At 43.0% G+C, this 16,899-nt stretch overlaps 1 protein-coding gene across 6 annotated transcripts in view; it reads left to right on the top strand.

The window, feature by feature from the left end:
• atp2b3b (ATPase plasma membrane Ca2+ transporting 3b) overlaps nucleotides 1-16,899 on the top strand; it is a 43,216-nt gene that overhangs the window by 5,580 nt on the left and 20,737 nt on the right. For 4 of the 6 annotated variants that reach the window (XM_030055119.1, XM_030055117.1, XM_030055123.1 and 1 more), the window contains exons 3-16: nucleotides 5,762-5,959; nucleotides 7,348-7,605; nucleotides 8,127-8,252; nucleotides 10,727-10,852; nucleotides 12,409-12,465; nucleotides 12,820-12,861; nucleotides 13,045-13,209; nucleotides 13,636-13,707; nucleotides 13,908-14,050; nucleotides 14,379-14,511; nucleotides 15,549-15,658; nucleotides 15,944-16,078; nucleotides 16,530-16,636; nucleotides 16,799-16,874. In XM_030055119.1, the coding sequence (XP_029910979.1) occupies nucleotides 5,762-5,959; nucleotides 7,348-7,605; nucleotides 8,127-8,252; nucleotides 10,727-10,852; nucleotides 12,409-12,465; nucleotides 12,820-12,861; nucleotides 13,045-13,209; nucleotides 13,636-13,707; nucleotides 13,908-14,050; nucleotides 14,379-14,511; nucleotides 15,549-15,658; nucleotides 15,944-16,078; nucleotides 16,530-16,636; nucleotides 16,799-16,874 (1,748 nt within the window). The remainder of the gene's footprint in view (nucleotides 1-5,761; nucleotides 5,960-7,347; nucleotides 7,606-8,126; nucleotides 8,253-10,726; nucleotides 10,853-12,408; nucleotides 12,466-12,819; nucleotides 12,862-13,044; nucleotides 13,210-13,635; nucleotides 13,708-13,907; nucleotides 14,051-14,378; nucleotides 14,512-15,548; nucleotides 15,659-15,943; nucleotides 16,079-16,529; nucleotides 16,637-16,798; nucleotides 16,875-16,899) is intronic. The other 2 variants (XM_030055120.1, XM_030055122.1) reach the window with 1 other exon arrangement.

Genomic DNA, 16,899 nt, shown 5'->3' with positions numbered 1-16,899 from the left:
TAGATGGATGGGTAGGTGGATGGTGGAATCAATAGTGGAGGAGCTGGAGGAATGGATGAGGGGAGGGTTTGGATGTGTAGATAGAAGGGTGGAAGACTGGTTGGATGGGCGAGTAGAAGATAGGATGAATATGACTGGCTGGATGGATGGATTGTGTATTGAAAGCTGTATAGCGGTACATTGAATGATGGACGGATTTGAATAAATGAACATGTAGGTCGAGGCATGGCTGAATGAATGAAGAGCGGATGAATGAATGTATGGATAGGTGATGAATAGATGGATTAGTAAATGTGTGCAGGGAGTTAAAATCACAGCGAAACAGCATTTTGAGAGCCTCTTCTTAATTTGATGTATTTCCTGCTGAAACAGGCTTAACACAGAGAGGTGTCTTTCAAAAGTGTCAACCAATGACTGGTCAGTTAGGCAGAGGGTAGTTTTATGTGATCGGAGGGATGTGACTGCTCAAAAACGTGATGATTTTTTTGGTTGAAAATTTTGTTCACGCCTCCCGGTCCAACATCTTCCAGGATGTAAAATACCACAGAATTAACTTTTAGCAAATGCGTCGGCATGTATTGTTAAAAATGGTAAAAAAAAAAAAAATTAAAGGAGTCTTTTTTTTTTTTATTTCATTGTTACGTTTAGGATGGGCTGTTTTGAGCCTGCAGTTGCAGGTGTTTCATTATGGCACTGCTGATGCTGTTTTTAAACTCTTTCACTTTTAATTTGTGCACACAGACACACACACACAGATACACACAGACACACACACAAACAGACAGACATCAGACAAGACCAAGTTTAAATGATTATGTCAGAGATTTGTGATGACTGGTGAGGGCAGATTATGGTGTTTGTGTTTTTGTGCGTGCGTGTGTGTGTGTGTGTGTGTGTGTGCGTGTGCGTGTGTGTGTGTGTCCTAACAGGGGTGTGGTACTACATTACACCCACTCCTTCAACTAGTGTGTAACCTAGCAACACAACAGCAGAATGAAGTTGGCTGTGAAAGACACAGTGAGAGAGAGGGAGAGAGAGAGAGAGAGAGAGAGAGAGAGAGAGAGAGAGAGGATGAGTGAATGAGAACTATCTGATGGAGATGGGGAGGACTAGAAAGAGATTAGTGCTGGAAAAAGAGTGTGTGTGTGTGAGTGTGTTTGCATTAAAGTGTGAGAGGTGTGCGAGAGAGCGGGCGAGGGAGAAAAAGAGAGAGAGTTGGTTGGTGTATAGTTACAGTAAGTCTGTGTTGAGTGTTGCTAATTTGATACAGTGAGCTGGTCAGGAATCAGTGCAGCAGGCCCCAACAATGCAGCACACACACACAAACACACACACACTCAGAGAGTCATGTTTCTGAAATTGTCCTACGAAGCACAGTTGGCAAACAACTCACAGACAAGCAGACACACTCCCCTCCACACTTTTGGATGAGCTTTTTTTTGCACGGTGTTGATTTTCACAAATTACATATGGTGTAATTTGGTGTGTCAAAACCACCCAGAGTGCAAGTGGAGATGAAGGGAAATGTTTTCTACCTTGTAGGAATGTAACGCCCGTGCTTGAAACTCCCATCTGCTCCGGCATGTGACTGATCACTCAGAATTTACAGCGGAAGATATTTTCTCCCCTGCTCTCGAGAAGCCCTCAGATACACGGCAGTCGACGGCACAACAAAGCTGCCACCTCTGCTTAGCGAGATTACAATAGCGCTGATCACAGAGAGGCAGGATGAATAGGCAGATGGACAGGTGGATGGATGCATGGGAAAAGAGATACAGATTCTAGATTTTATTTATTTACTCTCAGGGCTGCCCCCTGAAAGTCAATGAGTCGAATCATGCAGTCGTAAACCTTTGGAAATTTATCGCAAGAGAGAACGGAAAAATATTAAGTTTTTATATCCTTTTAGAACTGGTGGATGCACGTGAAGTAATTAATTGGAGAGTTGCAGAGGACAGTCCTGAAGCCACTCTGTTAGCCAGTTTGCCCTTAATCAACATGAAAACAAGTCACATTTAAGTATGAGAAATCAAGGCCTACCTATAACAAACATAAAAATGCCGCCCACTGAGTTGGTGGAGGAAAAAAGAGGACAGCAATCCAATGTGATCCAATGCTGCAGAGATCCAAAAGCAGCCAAACGGATACTGTGCACCGAGGGATGGGGCAAGAGTCGATTGGTCATATTGAAAGGCCGACTCTTAGTTGACTTTGGAAATTGCGTGTTGGGTAGGGATGGGCGATATCAAATTTTTATCAGCGATCACAGTAAAAGCAGTCATGAAAAGTTGACTATGATGGATTTCCATCATTGGGATAATCGTAAGTCCTAAGGGATAATTGTAAGGGATAAGGGATCATTGTGAGAATCCTCACATCAGTGGCTTGGAAAAGCTGTCTAGTTTGCAAACATACCGTCCTGTATTGATTTCCTGATGTATGTATGCAACAGAAATATTTGTCTCTTCTTCTTCTTATTTCATAGGATAATTGTGACATAACATTTTTATATTGTCCCAGGCCTAGAGTTGAGTACAACAGCCCCTATTTACTCTAAAACATGTGCCGTGATCAGGCGTAGAAGCATAAGCTAAAACAAGGGCTTAGGAATACATTTTAACATAAAATAAGTTACTGAATGAGTGGCAAAGCATTACTCAAAAAGCACATATTTTACATATTATTCTTGAATTATCTGATATAACTTTAAAAACAGATAACAGATTTACAAAATGCTTCAGCAGGTTCTTGTTTCTGTTCTACAATGGCTGTGTTGAACAAGGTATGAAGGGGGAACAGGTTTTATACACACACACACACACACGCACACACACACACACACACACACACATATAGATATAGATATAGATATAGACACAGATATAGATAGATACACTACATGGACAAAAGTGGGGTTGAGGTCAGGGCTCTGTGCAGGCCAGTTAAGTTCTTCCACACCCAGCCATGCCTTTATGGAGCTCCTTTGTGCACTGGGGCTCAGTCATGCTGGAACAGAAAAGGGCCTTCCCCAAACTGTTCCCACAAAGTTGGAAGCAGAGATTTGCCCAAAATGTCTTGCTGAGCTGAAGCATTAAGATTTCCCTTCATTGGCACTAAGGGTCTGAGGCTGAGCCCAGAAAAATAGGCCCATAGCATTATCCCTCCTCCACCAAATTTTACAGTCGGCACAGTGCAGTCAGGCAGGGAACGTTCTCCTGGCATTCACCAAACCCAGACTCGTCCATCAGACTGCCAGATAGAGAGGCGTGACTGGTCACTCCACAGAACACGTTCCCACCGCCCCAGAGTCCAGTGGTGGCGTGCTTTACACCGCTCCATCTGACGCTTGGCATTGTGCTTGGTGATGTAAGGCTACCTGTGGCTTCTCGGCCATGAAGGTCCCAGCAAACAGTTTCTGTGCTGATGTTAATGCCAGAGGAGGTTTGGAGCTCTGCAGTTACTGAGTCAGCAGAGCGTTGGCCACTTTTACGCACTATGAGCCTCAGCACTTGGCGACCCCACTCTGTAACTTCATGTGGTGCTGATCCCTGGTGGCTGAGTTGCTGTGGTTCCTAGACACTTCCACTTTGCAATAATACCACTTACAGCTGATGGTGGAATATCTAGGAGGGAAGAAATTTCACGAATGGTGTTGCAACTGTGGCATCCTGTTACATTACTATTACAGTATCATGCTCGCATTCAGTGAGCTTTTTAGAACGAGCCGTTCTTTCACAAATGTTTAAAAAGGCAGACTGCCTGGCTAGGTGCTGAATTTTATGTGGCAACGGGACTGAATGAAACACCTGAATTGTATGATTAAGAGGTGTGTCCCAATACTTTTGTCCATACAGTGTATGTTTGTTCAATGCAGCATTTTTTGCAATGAAAGAGTTGCATAATATTATGGGTGTAAAAATGTACTGCCTGTTGATAAAAGTACGATACCCATGGTGGGGACGGCAGTGACTTTATATGTAAAACTAATGATAATAATGAGGATGATATGAGTTTAAAAAGAGAAATAACTGTCCCAGGCAACGATGTACATGCCAATGAAATTTAAACTTGGTCACAATAAAAGAAAGAGATTCAAACAAGACAAAGGTATTCATCAAATCTTGCAGGCCTTTTTAGGGATTCTAGCATTAGAGACAAGAAAATTGCAGACAGCTTGGCTGTGGCTTCTGTTTTTCACATAATAAATATTTTTACACACACTAGAGAAATAATCGGGAAATAATCCACTCATATATGCCCACGTAAATGCATACTCTGCAACAACCCTACACACACAGATAATGTATGCTATACACACAGGGGTAGATGAAGTATATACATTATGATACAGCTGATGCTGAACATCACCCGTGTAATATGATCCAAAGAGCAGAGTGGGGGGAATCAACTGCTTAAACCAATATGGAATGGTATCACATACACACACACACACACACACACACACACACACACGAACATGCACACCGATATGGATACCCCGGCACTGCAGCATAAGACCATTATACACACTGTCAAGAGAGAAAAAAGGAAGAGGAGGAGGAGGAGAAATGATGAGAATGAGAGAGAGAGAGAGAGAGAGAGAGAGAAAGAGAGAGAGAAAGAGAAAGAGGGAGACAGAAAGAGAGAGAGAGAGAGAGTGCATGTGTGTGTGTGTGTGTGTGTGTGTGTTGGGGGGGTGAGGGGGTGAGGAGGGAAAGCTAGAACAGCTTGCCGCATTGTCAAGGACACATCAAGGGGAGATTGAGAGAGGGAGAAAAAGAGAGGAGGAGAGCCAAAAGAGAGAGTGTGTGGAAGTGGAGGAGGAGGAGGAGGAGGAGGTGGAGAGGAATGAGAGAGTGGAGGGATAGATGAGAAAGAAGGAGGAAGAGATAGACTAATGAAAGCAGGGAGGATACAGCTAGCTAAGATTACTCAGCATAAGGTCACTTGTTCTCTCTCTTTCTCTGTCTCTCTCTTGCTCTCTCTTGCTCGTTTTCCTCATCTTTCCCTCTCTCTGTCTGCCTCCACTCTGTCTGAACCCTGTTGAGCTGTCATATTGCTACACGACTCTTCAGCAACGCTGGGAGCTACATATGACTCCCTGCAGCAAGCATAGTGGACTAGGATATGTCTCAACACACACACACACACACACACACACACACACACACACACACACACACACACTCACACAGAGCAAACGGACACTAAGATTGTCACCAACCTCGGCCAACCATCGCAGACAAATTGCCGTTCCCCTCCCTGACAGCCAATCGCAAAATAGCCCTGCTCCAAATCTAGCACTGTGCAGGAATGACATCACCTGTTGCTGGGCAGAAACCTGCTAGAGACAGGAAGCCCTGGATGTGATATTCCTCATCACCATGGAAACTGACTCACTTAGGGGTGAGACTGAAGGGTGAGGATGGAGATGATGGAGGAAAGCTGAGGAGGAGAGAGTGAGAAAGAGAAAGAGAGGTGTGTGTATGTGTGTTACAGTAATCACCTATCTGGTTAATAGAGCTAATCCGCTGGTGCTTATATTAAAGGTTTCAAAGTGTTTTTTTCTAAAACACACGTCATTTAAAATAGCACGAAATTGTTTGTATGTGCGTCTGGGTGCACTTTTCAGTTTTCAGTTTATTTATTACTGTTGTGAATGTGAATATGATCCTCTGCATTTGTGTATACAAAAACTGCTGACATCTCTGATAATCTCTTCCCTCTTCTGTATCTCTCTTTCTCTCTCTCTCTCTCTCAGGTCTCACTGGGGACCCGGCAGACCTGGAGCGTCGGTGCCAGGCGTTCGGCCAAAACTTCATTCCTCCAAAGAAGCCCAAGACCTTCATGGAGCTGGTGTGGGAGGCTCTGCAGGACGTCACGCTCATCATCCTGGAGATCGCCGCCATCATCTCCCTGGCCCTCTCCTTCTACCAGCCTCCTGGCGGGGAGACTGACAGTAAGGAGAGGGAGGGAGGGGAGGAAGCGGGGGAGTATATGAGCAAAACTTTTCAGGGTATAGCTGAATGTTTCCATTAGCCAGCATGCCTGTGGAGGACAGTGAGGACGACAGATGGGGAGGGAAACATGTGGAGAGATGGAGAGATAAGAGGTGGACAGAGAAGACGGATGTGGAGGGAAAAGATGGGAGGAAATTCTGCAGAAGGTGGAAAAGTTTTGGAACCTCTGTAAGAGTCTGAGAGAGAGGCAGAGGAAGAAGAGAGTTAGGGAGGAGGAAGTAGAAGAAATCAGAGAGAGAAGGAAGGGTGGGGTCATAGAGATTAGTAGAAAAAAGTGAAAGGACTAATAATTTTAAATATTTACACAATCCTTTCAACACACCTCACTGCAGGAGAGTCAAGTTTTCCAGAAGTGGATGATTCAATGAACTGAATGGATCACAATTAATCTGTTATGCAGTGGTGTTGCTGCAAGCTGGGGGTGAAAACTATACGTCTGCATGCCACGCCAGCATCCTCTGTCTCAAATGCACTTAAGTTCAACCGAGTTTTGATAAAAAGCAAATGCAAACGGCATTTGTTTCGGTTTGCACATGCATTATTAATGCCTAAGTAGAATATATCTGACACATGTAACAACTTCACTGCAGTGCAATGGATCTGAGACAGAAGGATGTGGAATGCAAATTAAACATGTGTAATCCTGGCGTCACAATGCAGTGTTTACTTCAGGTGATGAGTTCAATTAACATGTTATTGAACTTTCTTCCTCTTTTATTTCCTTAATGGTTAAAGTTAATAAGAAATTATTAACAATGATCGAGTCATCTTCTTGTTGGTTCCATGGATAAAAGAGGAAGAGGAACTAGAGAAGTGAGGGGGGAAGGTTAAATTGTTGCTAACATGAAATGCTACCTGTGGGAACTGAATCACTGGACATACAGACATACAGATGTTGGAGTATTTGTTTAACTAGTTATTTCTGCTGTATTGCTGATACCTAACCATAAAGTGTTCTGAGATGTGTTAAGCACTGTGGGCTTTTGGACACACACACCTGATTGAATTCCTGGAAAGGTTTTCTGTGTTTTATTTTACGGTCACTTTTGGTGTGTGATTTTGTCAAATGAGTCTGAAACCGCTTCATCCTTCCAAAAATTTTCATTTGATCATTAGTTTCGCTTCCTTTCTTGTGATTGACACTTTATTTGAGACATCTTGAGTGCGAGCGGAGGTCCTCCAAGCTGCTTAATACTGTTTGACCCTTGTCTGGTTTCTACTCAGTACCAGAGTGAGGCTGAAAGCGAGTAGGGGGGGTGGAGAGCGCTGATATCTTCTCTCCAGCTGTGTATCTATCAAAATATCAACCCATCATCCCTCTCTCCAGTGTGCGGGAAAGGGATGGGGGGAGTGGAGGATGAAGGCGAGGCGGAGGCCGGCTGGATCGAGGGTGCGGCTATCCTGCTCTCTGTAGTGTGTGTCGTCCTGGTGACGGCGTTCAACGACTGGTCCAAGGAGAAGCAGTTCCGGGGTTTACAGAGCCGGATCGAGCAGGAGCAGAAGTTCACTGTGGTGCGGAAAGGAAACGTCATCCAGATCCCTGTGGCTGACATGGTGGTGGGGGACATGGCCCAGGTCAAATATGGTAGGAGACTATCAAGAAACCTCTTTGTATAAATAGACATACACATGCTGAAAGATAGCATGCTCACTCACTCAATCACTCACTCACATTTCTGATATTAAATAGCTAAACGAATGATGCTTAATGCTAAAATGATTAGTTGATTAATCAATTAGTCTACTGACATAAAATTCATTGGTTCTGATTTGAGTCAAATAATTGTTGTAGTCACTTTTCAAGTAAAGATCCCATAAGTTTGCTGATTTCTACCTGGGTAAGATCACTGAAATGCTAAGATTTGCTTCCTTCATAACTTGTTCATGTCATAATACCATTTCTTTATTTGTTGTTTTGTTGTTTTTTTTTAAGCAATTTGAGGCCATCACTTTGGGATCTGCTAACTTTCCATGAACATTTGTCCTTATTTTTGACACTTAAACACACAGGCTTGCTTAAAGCAATGTGTAGACACAGACAGAATCGTAATATAAATAATATAAATGACTATGTTATGAAATCTTACAGCAATCCCTCCATTTCAGGTGACCTCCTTCCAGCTGATGGGATCTTGGTCCAGGGCAACGATCTGAAGATAGATGAAAGCTCTCTCACTGGAGAGTCTGACCATGTACGCAAGTCTGTGGAGAAGGACCCCATGCTGCTCTCAGGTTTGGTCTCCCTTTTTTTTATGTCCCATCATCATGGTACATGGTATGAGGAACAGTATGACATGCTGCCATGATGGCATCTGTCTGACTGGCTCTCCGCCAGACAGACAGGAGACACACTCTTGTGAACATAACAGCAAGAGCAATACTTGATAGAAACTTCATGCTTACACAACTTGTTTCCCCTATAGGGAAGATACTCTGATGAGATTTTGGAGCGTCTATCAACCCAAATATTTTGAGTAAAATCAGCTTTGATGTCATGATACTGTTCTGTCATCATCATTGTGCACACTGTTACTGAACAAGATGAAAATGGTTCTGTGCTGCCACAGACTGCTGTGGGGGTCTATGTATGTTGCTGATAGTGTGATGTTGAGTTTTGCAGATGGTCAGGTCAGGTTGTAAACATTTGCACATGGAAGTGGGCAGAGTTTGGGAGACTATCTGTCAAGTGAAAATGGTGCAGTGCTGCTGCTTTCTGAGCTGTGAAAATAGAGACATTTACCATGTCGTTTTCACAGACTTCCAGCAAATGAAAAGGAGAGATAGCATCTTTGGCTTTGGCCCTCACCTCTATATAAACACCTTAATTAGGAAACTGAAACAGATAGCTGTGCACAGTGCACATTTGGACAACTATTTACAACTTTTCTATTTAGTTTCAACTACCCTGTGGAGCCAACAATTGGCTTTTTGGAGTTATTTTGACATACCTTTGGACTCCTTGTTAGCAGGAGAATAATGGTGACTGGACCTTTGCCATTATTCTCTGCAGTTCCAAGTACTATTGGTATGTTGGTAGGTTATATATAGTGCCAAAATGTTTTTAACTTATTTTTCTGATGCAGAGTTTATGGGTTAAGTGTGTTGACATAAAAAATATTCATAATTAATGCATTAATCATCTTAATTAATAACCAAAGTGCCTTTTGTGCGTGCGTGCGTGTGTTTATTCTCGTGTGCTGTTATTTCTTTGAGAGAAGGTCTTTGGGTTAAATTGTTAAACAAAATAGATAACATAATATACATTTCACATTGATACTACAACCGCTCTATACACGTGGTATTAAACGGTTCTAATTACCATCCAGTCATAAACTTCACTGTTTCACTGTAGAACAATCCAAACATTTAATCACGTGCATCCACTGGAATCAGGTGAGCTGATGTAGCTGAATGGACTGAAATAGCAGCAACCAAGCCACAAAATATGTATTAAAAAACAGTATCACTACTTCACTTTTTCATGCCAATACTAGGGATAAAGTTACGATGCTAAGATTAATGTCAATTGCTGTATCACCAACTAACTTGTGTCATTAGCTCTCCGTTGCGCTAGCTAGCGCTAGCATACAACTGTCTAGCTACATAGCATCAGTTATATTTGATATAGGCTAGTTTATCAGAGTTTAGCTCTGTAATGTATTATGTTGATATAATATCAGGTCACCAACTAACAGCTAACCGAGTTAGCCAATTTAGACCAAGTTTTGAACAACAGACTTATTATTTTTTTTTTTTTCCCCACGGCAGCCATTTTAACATGAATAGCGTGGTAAACACAGGTGTTACTAATGACGTTAAGCCGAGTGTTTCCAGCGAGCCAGCATGCACAACAGCAGGAGCCTGGATGGAGCAGAGCCTCAAGCAATGTCATTAGTAACAACGGTGTTTACCGACTGTTTCATGTCAAAATGGCTGCTGTGAAAAAGCTCTGTTATCCCATAAGAAGCAATCACACAGTAAAAGGTTGGGCTCGTCCTACAGACATACCTAAGGGTTTCCAAACATTTTTCAGGCGAAAAAGACAAATAGTACCTTTGCAGTAGACGAACCTCTGCACTAGAGGTGCTCCATCATGACAATGAGTTGTATGTTTGCTTTGCATGAATGTGAAACATTGCCTTGCATTTAATATGAGCAAATCACTAAAAATGTTTTATTATTTGTCAGAGATTACATTTCATTTAAATTTCTTGTGAATCCAGTGTTACTACATGCCACCATTTCCACGCAACGAACATCAGGTCCTTGTCAGGCTACAAAGCCACAATCACTATATCAGTCATCCTATTGTGTATGTGGTGCCTTTTTGTTTTTGGAGAGTGATCCTTACCATTGTTTTTACGCAGTCCCATTGGCTACTCTTACTTTTAAACATCTGTCCATGTTGTCAGATGGCTACAAAAGATGCTGCTCTTCTCCAGTTGCTTACGGAGGGCATAATGTTTTAGGATGCTTAATGGGTGTAGAAATTGTGTCTACACTGTGTGGTAATTCAACTTTTACCATAAACGAGTTTCCTCATTGTAAACAATCAAATACATACTAAACCAAACCCAGATGTACTAGACTGAAATATAAGCCTCCATCTCCGTTTGGTCCCACTTAATCCTATCTTAAATTGTCGGGGATTTTGATATTTTACATCCAACTTAAGCAAATCTCACTGGAACCAATTGGTTGTTTAGGTACCCATGTGATGGAGGGCTCGGGGAGGATGCTGGTGACGGCTGTGGGCGTCAACTCTCAGACTGGCATCATCTTCACCCTGCTGGGCGCTGGAGAGGTGGAGGAGGAGGGAAAAGAGAAGAAAGGTGAGTGAAAGAAATGAAGCAGAAGATGGATGCTGCTGTATTATCAAGGAAATAAAGGCCTTTTTTGCGGCTTTAACGACAGACAAGACAGCTCTTTTTGAAGACGCACAGGGGCTTGTCTGCAGTTTTATCTGCCCATATTGCAAGTTGAATAGACCTCATATTTAGTGATACGTCAGGCGACCAAATGGCGTCGTTCTTGAATTGTCAGAAACAGCAGGAGAAGTGAGTAAGATGCTGTCTTCACTTGAGGAAGGTATTTACAGGAAGCAGACAGATACAGGCTCTCTCACACCTCCATCTCCACATGAATACTTCAAACTGGGCTCTGAAATGTTCAAGTCAGTTAACATGTACTTACTCACGCATGGCGCTGTGTGTGTGTGTGTGTGTGTGTGTGTGTGTGTGTATGTACAGGACTGCCTAACTGATTTCAGATAAGAGCTTCAACAGGAAACACACCAGTTTAACCTCATGGATAATTTAGCCCACATCCTCTCCAGTCTCTATCCCTCTTTCCACTCGTTCTTTCCTTCTCTCTTTCTCTTCCTCTCTGCCTGCTGGTCTCTCTCTCCTTCTCTTACTTTATCTCTTATTTACCTCTCTCCCCTGTCCTCTTTCACTTTCCCATCTCTGCTGTTGCTCTCCGCGCTCCCTCCCTCTCTCCCTCCCTCCCTCCCTCCCTCTCTCTCTCTCTTACCCTCCCTTAATCTGAGAGAGAGGCTGCAGATTGAATCAATTATTGAAAGAGCAGGGGAGAGAGAGGGAGCCAGAGAGATTCAGGGAAGAGGGTGTTGGTTGGTCAACGGATGAAGCATTAGCCTGCGCTTAAATTTGTTTTGGAAGTCCTCGCAGCCAGTGCAGAGCCGCAGACAACAACAACAAAGGCCACGCGTACTTTCAAAGGCACTTAAGGCTAATATCATTACTGGTGCACTCATCCATACCTATACCACTGCAGTTCCTACTTATGCATGGGAATGTTTATTGTGTCGCTGGTATCTTGAAAAAGGGAAAAGGCGACAATGTGACAACCAAGGAAACAAAGATGGGCAGGAACAATTTAGCTGATGGTGCTTTTTTTTCTTGGGGAAAAAAGAAAGTCTTAAGGCTTTTCCGCCCACATTCTGTATTCAAAGTGTTGGCTATGCACTGAAATGACTTCCACTGAGTGCAGCAACCTCTGTGGGCTGGCTCATTCAGACAGCCAAAACTGGAGCCAATACATAATTCATGAGACCTCTACAAATGCCATAACTTGTTAGTTTTTCCTCATGCAATATGGGTTTGCCATGGGGCTATGTTTACTCTTCTCTTTGATCCGTCTCTCATTTTGAAATGGAGGTTTATTCTATTAAAAATTCCCATTTTATATGTAGTCATCGACAAGCGTTTGGCTAGTCTAGTCATGCATGCACGCATATTCACTGTTTATTTGAGTTTTTCATTCTTTCCTTTGTGTTCTCTTTTTGTTTTCCCTTTTTTTGTACCAAATCCCTCTCATGTACCCCAAAACCCTCCTTTTTTCACACATTCTCCACTGCCCCTCCAAACAGAGGACAGTACTCAGTTCCTCAACTCCACAGAGGCCAGTTACAGCACAGTCACCAATGGTATGTGAGCATAAAGTTGTCTGCCCCACCCCGTTCCTCTCCTCAGCCAATGAATGGACCCCAAATAAACGGTGCAGTGAAAGTGACAGTGATTAGCTCTTTTGACTCTCATTAAAAAATGTCTCTCACTCTCTTGACCCATAGTGTATGACGATGTGTGTACCTGTACCAGTGTTCCCTTCAGTATTGTTTTGTTGTGGATTTTTGTTTTTTTTTGGCAGTGTGCTTTTTAATTGTTGATAAATATTCACACATGTGAACACCTATTCTCCACATTTTCTCTTACTATCTCTCTGTGTCTGTCTTTATGTCCCTCTCTTCCTCTCTCTCTCTCTCTCTCTCTCTCTCTCTCAGGAAAGCAACCTGATGGAGCTGTGGAAAACAATCAGAACAAAGGTAAAAAGTCATGACTTGTGTGTGAGCGAATGTGTGTGTGCATCGGTGTGCATGTGTGTCTGTTTTCAAGTCAGGGTTGTTTGGGATGTGGGATGAGCTTACCTCATCTGCAGGTGCAGCGCTGAAGAGGGTGTGTGTGTGTGTGTGTGTGTGTGTGTGTGTGTGTGTGTGTGTGTGTTTCAGCCAAGAAGCAGGACGGGGGTGTTGCCATGGAGATGCAACCTCTGAAGAGTGCTGAGGGAGGGGAGGTGGAGGACAGAGAGAAGAAGAAAACCAACGTTCCTAAGAAAGAGAAGAGTGTTCTGCAGGGCAAACTCACCAAACTGGCTGTTCAGATTGGCAAAGCGGGTAAATCACCGTCTTATACACAAACTATTCAGAGGCGTTTGTTTATGCCGATTTGGATTCTGCTTGTGTTAGTCGGAGCTGCCTTTTAGGAAATCAGATTCTGTGCAATCCCGTGGTGCATTTGTGGTAATGACGTATACCTCTTTCTCAATAGGGGAAGTGAATTGTGGGAGTTTGTGAAAATTTGCAGCTAAGGTGTGAAGATTCATAGTCACATTTTCACAGTAGTACAACTTTCGATTCTTTTTATTAATTAGATGCTGCTCAGTACAGAGCAGACATTGTTTGTAGAGGATAATTTGATAGTACACAGGTACTGGAGTGAAATGAGCAATGAAGCGCTCGGTGCTTCATTGCCGACGCATGACGGAAATATCAAAGTTAGGATGCAGTAAGTGACTGATTCTCTCTTTGGGTCTTCCCTAGGTTTGGTGATGTCAGCCATCACCGTGATCATCCTGGTGCTCTACTTTGTCATTGAGACATTTGTCGTTGGAGGTCTGTCTGTTTTCTTTATAACAGATGACATGTAAACACACACATACCCTCACATAAAGCACCCACTTCCAGTCAGACTCTTACACTCAGTCGTTTCCTGTGCTGTCAAATGTTTATGGCTGTGCTGTGTATGACTCATTGCTCATAACAGCTCTTTAAAGGAGAATATTTGTGTGAACGTGTGATGTATGTTGTTGCAGGTCACGCGTGGCTCGCAGAGTGCACCCCGGTTTACATCCAGTACTTTGTCAAGTTTTTCATCATTGGAGTCACTGTGCTGGTGGTAGCTGTCCCAGAGGGCTTGCCTCTCGCCGTCACCATCTCTCTGGCTTACTCTGTCAAGGTACACCCACCTGTGTGGACTGCATGGGTACCAGACTGGGCAAATAATTCTTAGCATTTTGTATTTGCTGGGCATTACAGCTAAAATAATGTACGGCCAAGAAAGCATATTGTGTCTCTCTCCTTTCCTTTAATTTCCACGTTAATGGCCAGTGAATGACTTTTCCTCTGCCTCTTTCCCTTCCTCCCTATCTTCTTCTTCTTCCCTCAATCCATCTGCCGCTGCCCTCCCTCCTCCCTCCCTCCCCTCCATCCATCATTCACCCTGTCCCACCCTTCCACACGCCCCACATCCATCCCTCTGCTTTCCATCACCATCTCATTTGTAGAAAATGATGAAGGACAACAACCTTGTGCGCCACCTGGATGCGTGTGAGACCATGGGCAACGCCACGGCCATCTGCTCCGACAAGACCGGCACCCTCACCACCAACCGAATGACTGTGGTGCAGACTTACATAGGTGAGTGGAGAGCAGGATCAGGTTTGTTTTTCAAGCGTAGGTGGACTTTGTGCAGCCGGGGACTCACAAGAAGAAATAGGTATGAAAGGATGACAGGATCTAATGCTGTCTGTTTATTTTGGAAAAAAATCTTGGCACCTGATATTCTCTTAGTTAATAGTTTAAAAATACATGTTCAGAATGTTGATAGTCCTAATATATCATATCCTAATATCATGAGTGGTTTTAAAGGCTACATCACAGCAAAAGGATGTAGTTTTCTGAATTTAGAGAGAGACTGTTCAATGTGTTGTGTTATTTGCCTCTACCTGCTTATCATATCCACATTACTAATGATTGTTTATCAAAGATTGTGTTTGCAAATATGTTATAAAGCACTGATAGTCATCTATACACTGTCACCATTATCTCAATACTGAGGTATTCCATCAAAAATACTATGATATTTGATTCTTCTTCCAGTTCCAGTTTCCTGTTGCAAGTGTAAAAATCTGTGTGAATACAGTTCTACATTATACAGCCTTTTTCTGCCAAAACATCTTCATGCCACAATTGAGACGTCTCTATAATTCCACATGCACCATACACAGGCCACTAAAACTCTTGTTTTAAACCAAAAAAAAAAAAATCTGTATTTTTGGGTTTGGTGACAGCTCCTGTTCACTTTCTATTGACAGAAGAGCATATAGTTAGAAGTAAGATAAACTAGTAAATATAAGTAGAAATTACAGTAAAAAATACAGTATATAAAGGTTAATCATGACATTTGTAGGTTCGATCAGATGTGTAAAATGCTTGTTATTGACATTTTCAAGTATATAGACAGGAGAGCATATACAGAAATGTGTTCAGACATGCAGATATGCACTGAAAGATATTCACATCATCACTGACAGATGGAGGTAACATTTGGACCGAAATATATAGAGACTGTGCATTGTCAAACACCTTAACACCTTGCAATGGAGATAGCACATATACAGGCTGAAAATAATACAGCCAGAGATTATTATGGACGTGTGTTTGTCATTGCCCAGGTGATGTGCACCACCGTGTGGTCCCGGACTCTGGGCAGGTCAACCCCCGGACACTGGACCTGGTAGTCAACGCCATCGCTATCAACAGCGCCTACACCTCCAAGATCATGGTGAGTCATACACACACTCAGACAGGAAAGCTATTGTGTCGCAGAAAGTCATTTTCTGCCTCGTGTTTTTCAGCAGAGCTTTCAGCAGTCCTTCAGTGTCTATCTCACCCGCCTGTCTTCATCCCTTCTTCCCTGTAAATCTTAACTCCTTCCTCTCCCCTTCACCTTCTCTCCATCTTTCCTTTACTCTCCTACTTCCTCCTTACCTCACTCTGCTTCTTCATTTTTCTCCCCACCCTCTCCGATGCACCACAACTCCCCTTCTTCCATCTTGCTCTCTACCAGCCGCCTGATGTGGAGGGAGGTCTGGCTAAGCAGGTGGGCAACAAGACGGAGTGTGGCCTTCTGGGATTTGTATTAGACCTGCAGCAGGACTATGCTCCTGTCAGAGAGCAGATCCCTGAGGAGAGACTCTACAAGGTGGGCAAACGTGCACATCATCCATCTTCACAAGTGACATGTTAAGTCTCTTATAGGCTGCTTTCTACTGTCCTGTCTGAAATTCATAATTCACCTAACTGAGGATCAATAGAATGGCCTGACACAATTTACTTGAACTTGCCCATTACTTTTTCAATAGGCTACCAATTGTGTCATTGTATTGTTGGACTTTGCTGCCTTGACTTTCTGTTTCTACCATCTCATTTAACTCCCAAGGATATTTTACATTTCACTGGGCAGTTGTGCAAAGTCAAAAACCAAAAAAGTTTAATTGAATCAGTTATATAAGTTTTCTTTTCCTCACTAGTCATGAAATAACTTAAAATGCTTCCTCATTATCTCTGTATGTACCTGGTAATTTTACTCCTCCTTATTTTTACTCTCTCTCTCTCTCTCTTTCTCTCTTTCTTTCTCTTTCTCTCTGTCTCAGGTGTATACATTCAACTCAGTGCGTAAGTCCATGAGTACAGTGATCAAGCTGCCTGACGGCTCCTTCCGCCTCTACAGCAAAGGAGCTTCTGAGATCCTGCTGAAGAAGTGAGTGATGGGGACAGACAGAGGAATGAATGGGTTAGATTAGATTAGATTAGAAGAGATGGAGGAGGAGCAGTATCGGATAAGGGTCAGGTTGAAGCTTTAATATTGGAAAAAGGATATTGTACCAATGAGATTTTCCTCTGCGGCTCCATCTCTGTCCAGGTGTGCCTACATCTTGGATTCCAACGGTGAACCTCGCAGTTTCCGCCCACGCGACAGAGATGAGATGGTCAAGCAGGTGAGCTGCTGCAATAAAACATTAC

This window comes from Myripristis murdjan, chromosome 7 (genome assembly GCF_902150065.1).
Source record: "Myripristis murdjan chromosome 7, fMyrMur1.1, whole genome shotgun sequence".
NCBI lineage: Eukaryota > Metazoa > Chordata > Actinopteri > Holocentriformes > Holocentridae > Myripristis > Myripristis murdjan.
The sequence above is the reverse complement of the archived record's forward strand: the minus strand, read 5'-3'. Positions and strand labels throughout refer to the sequence as shown.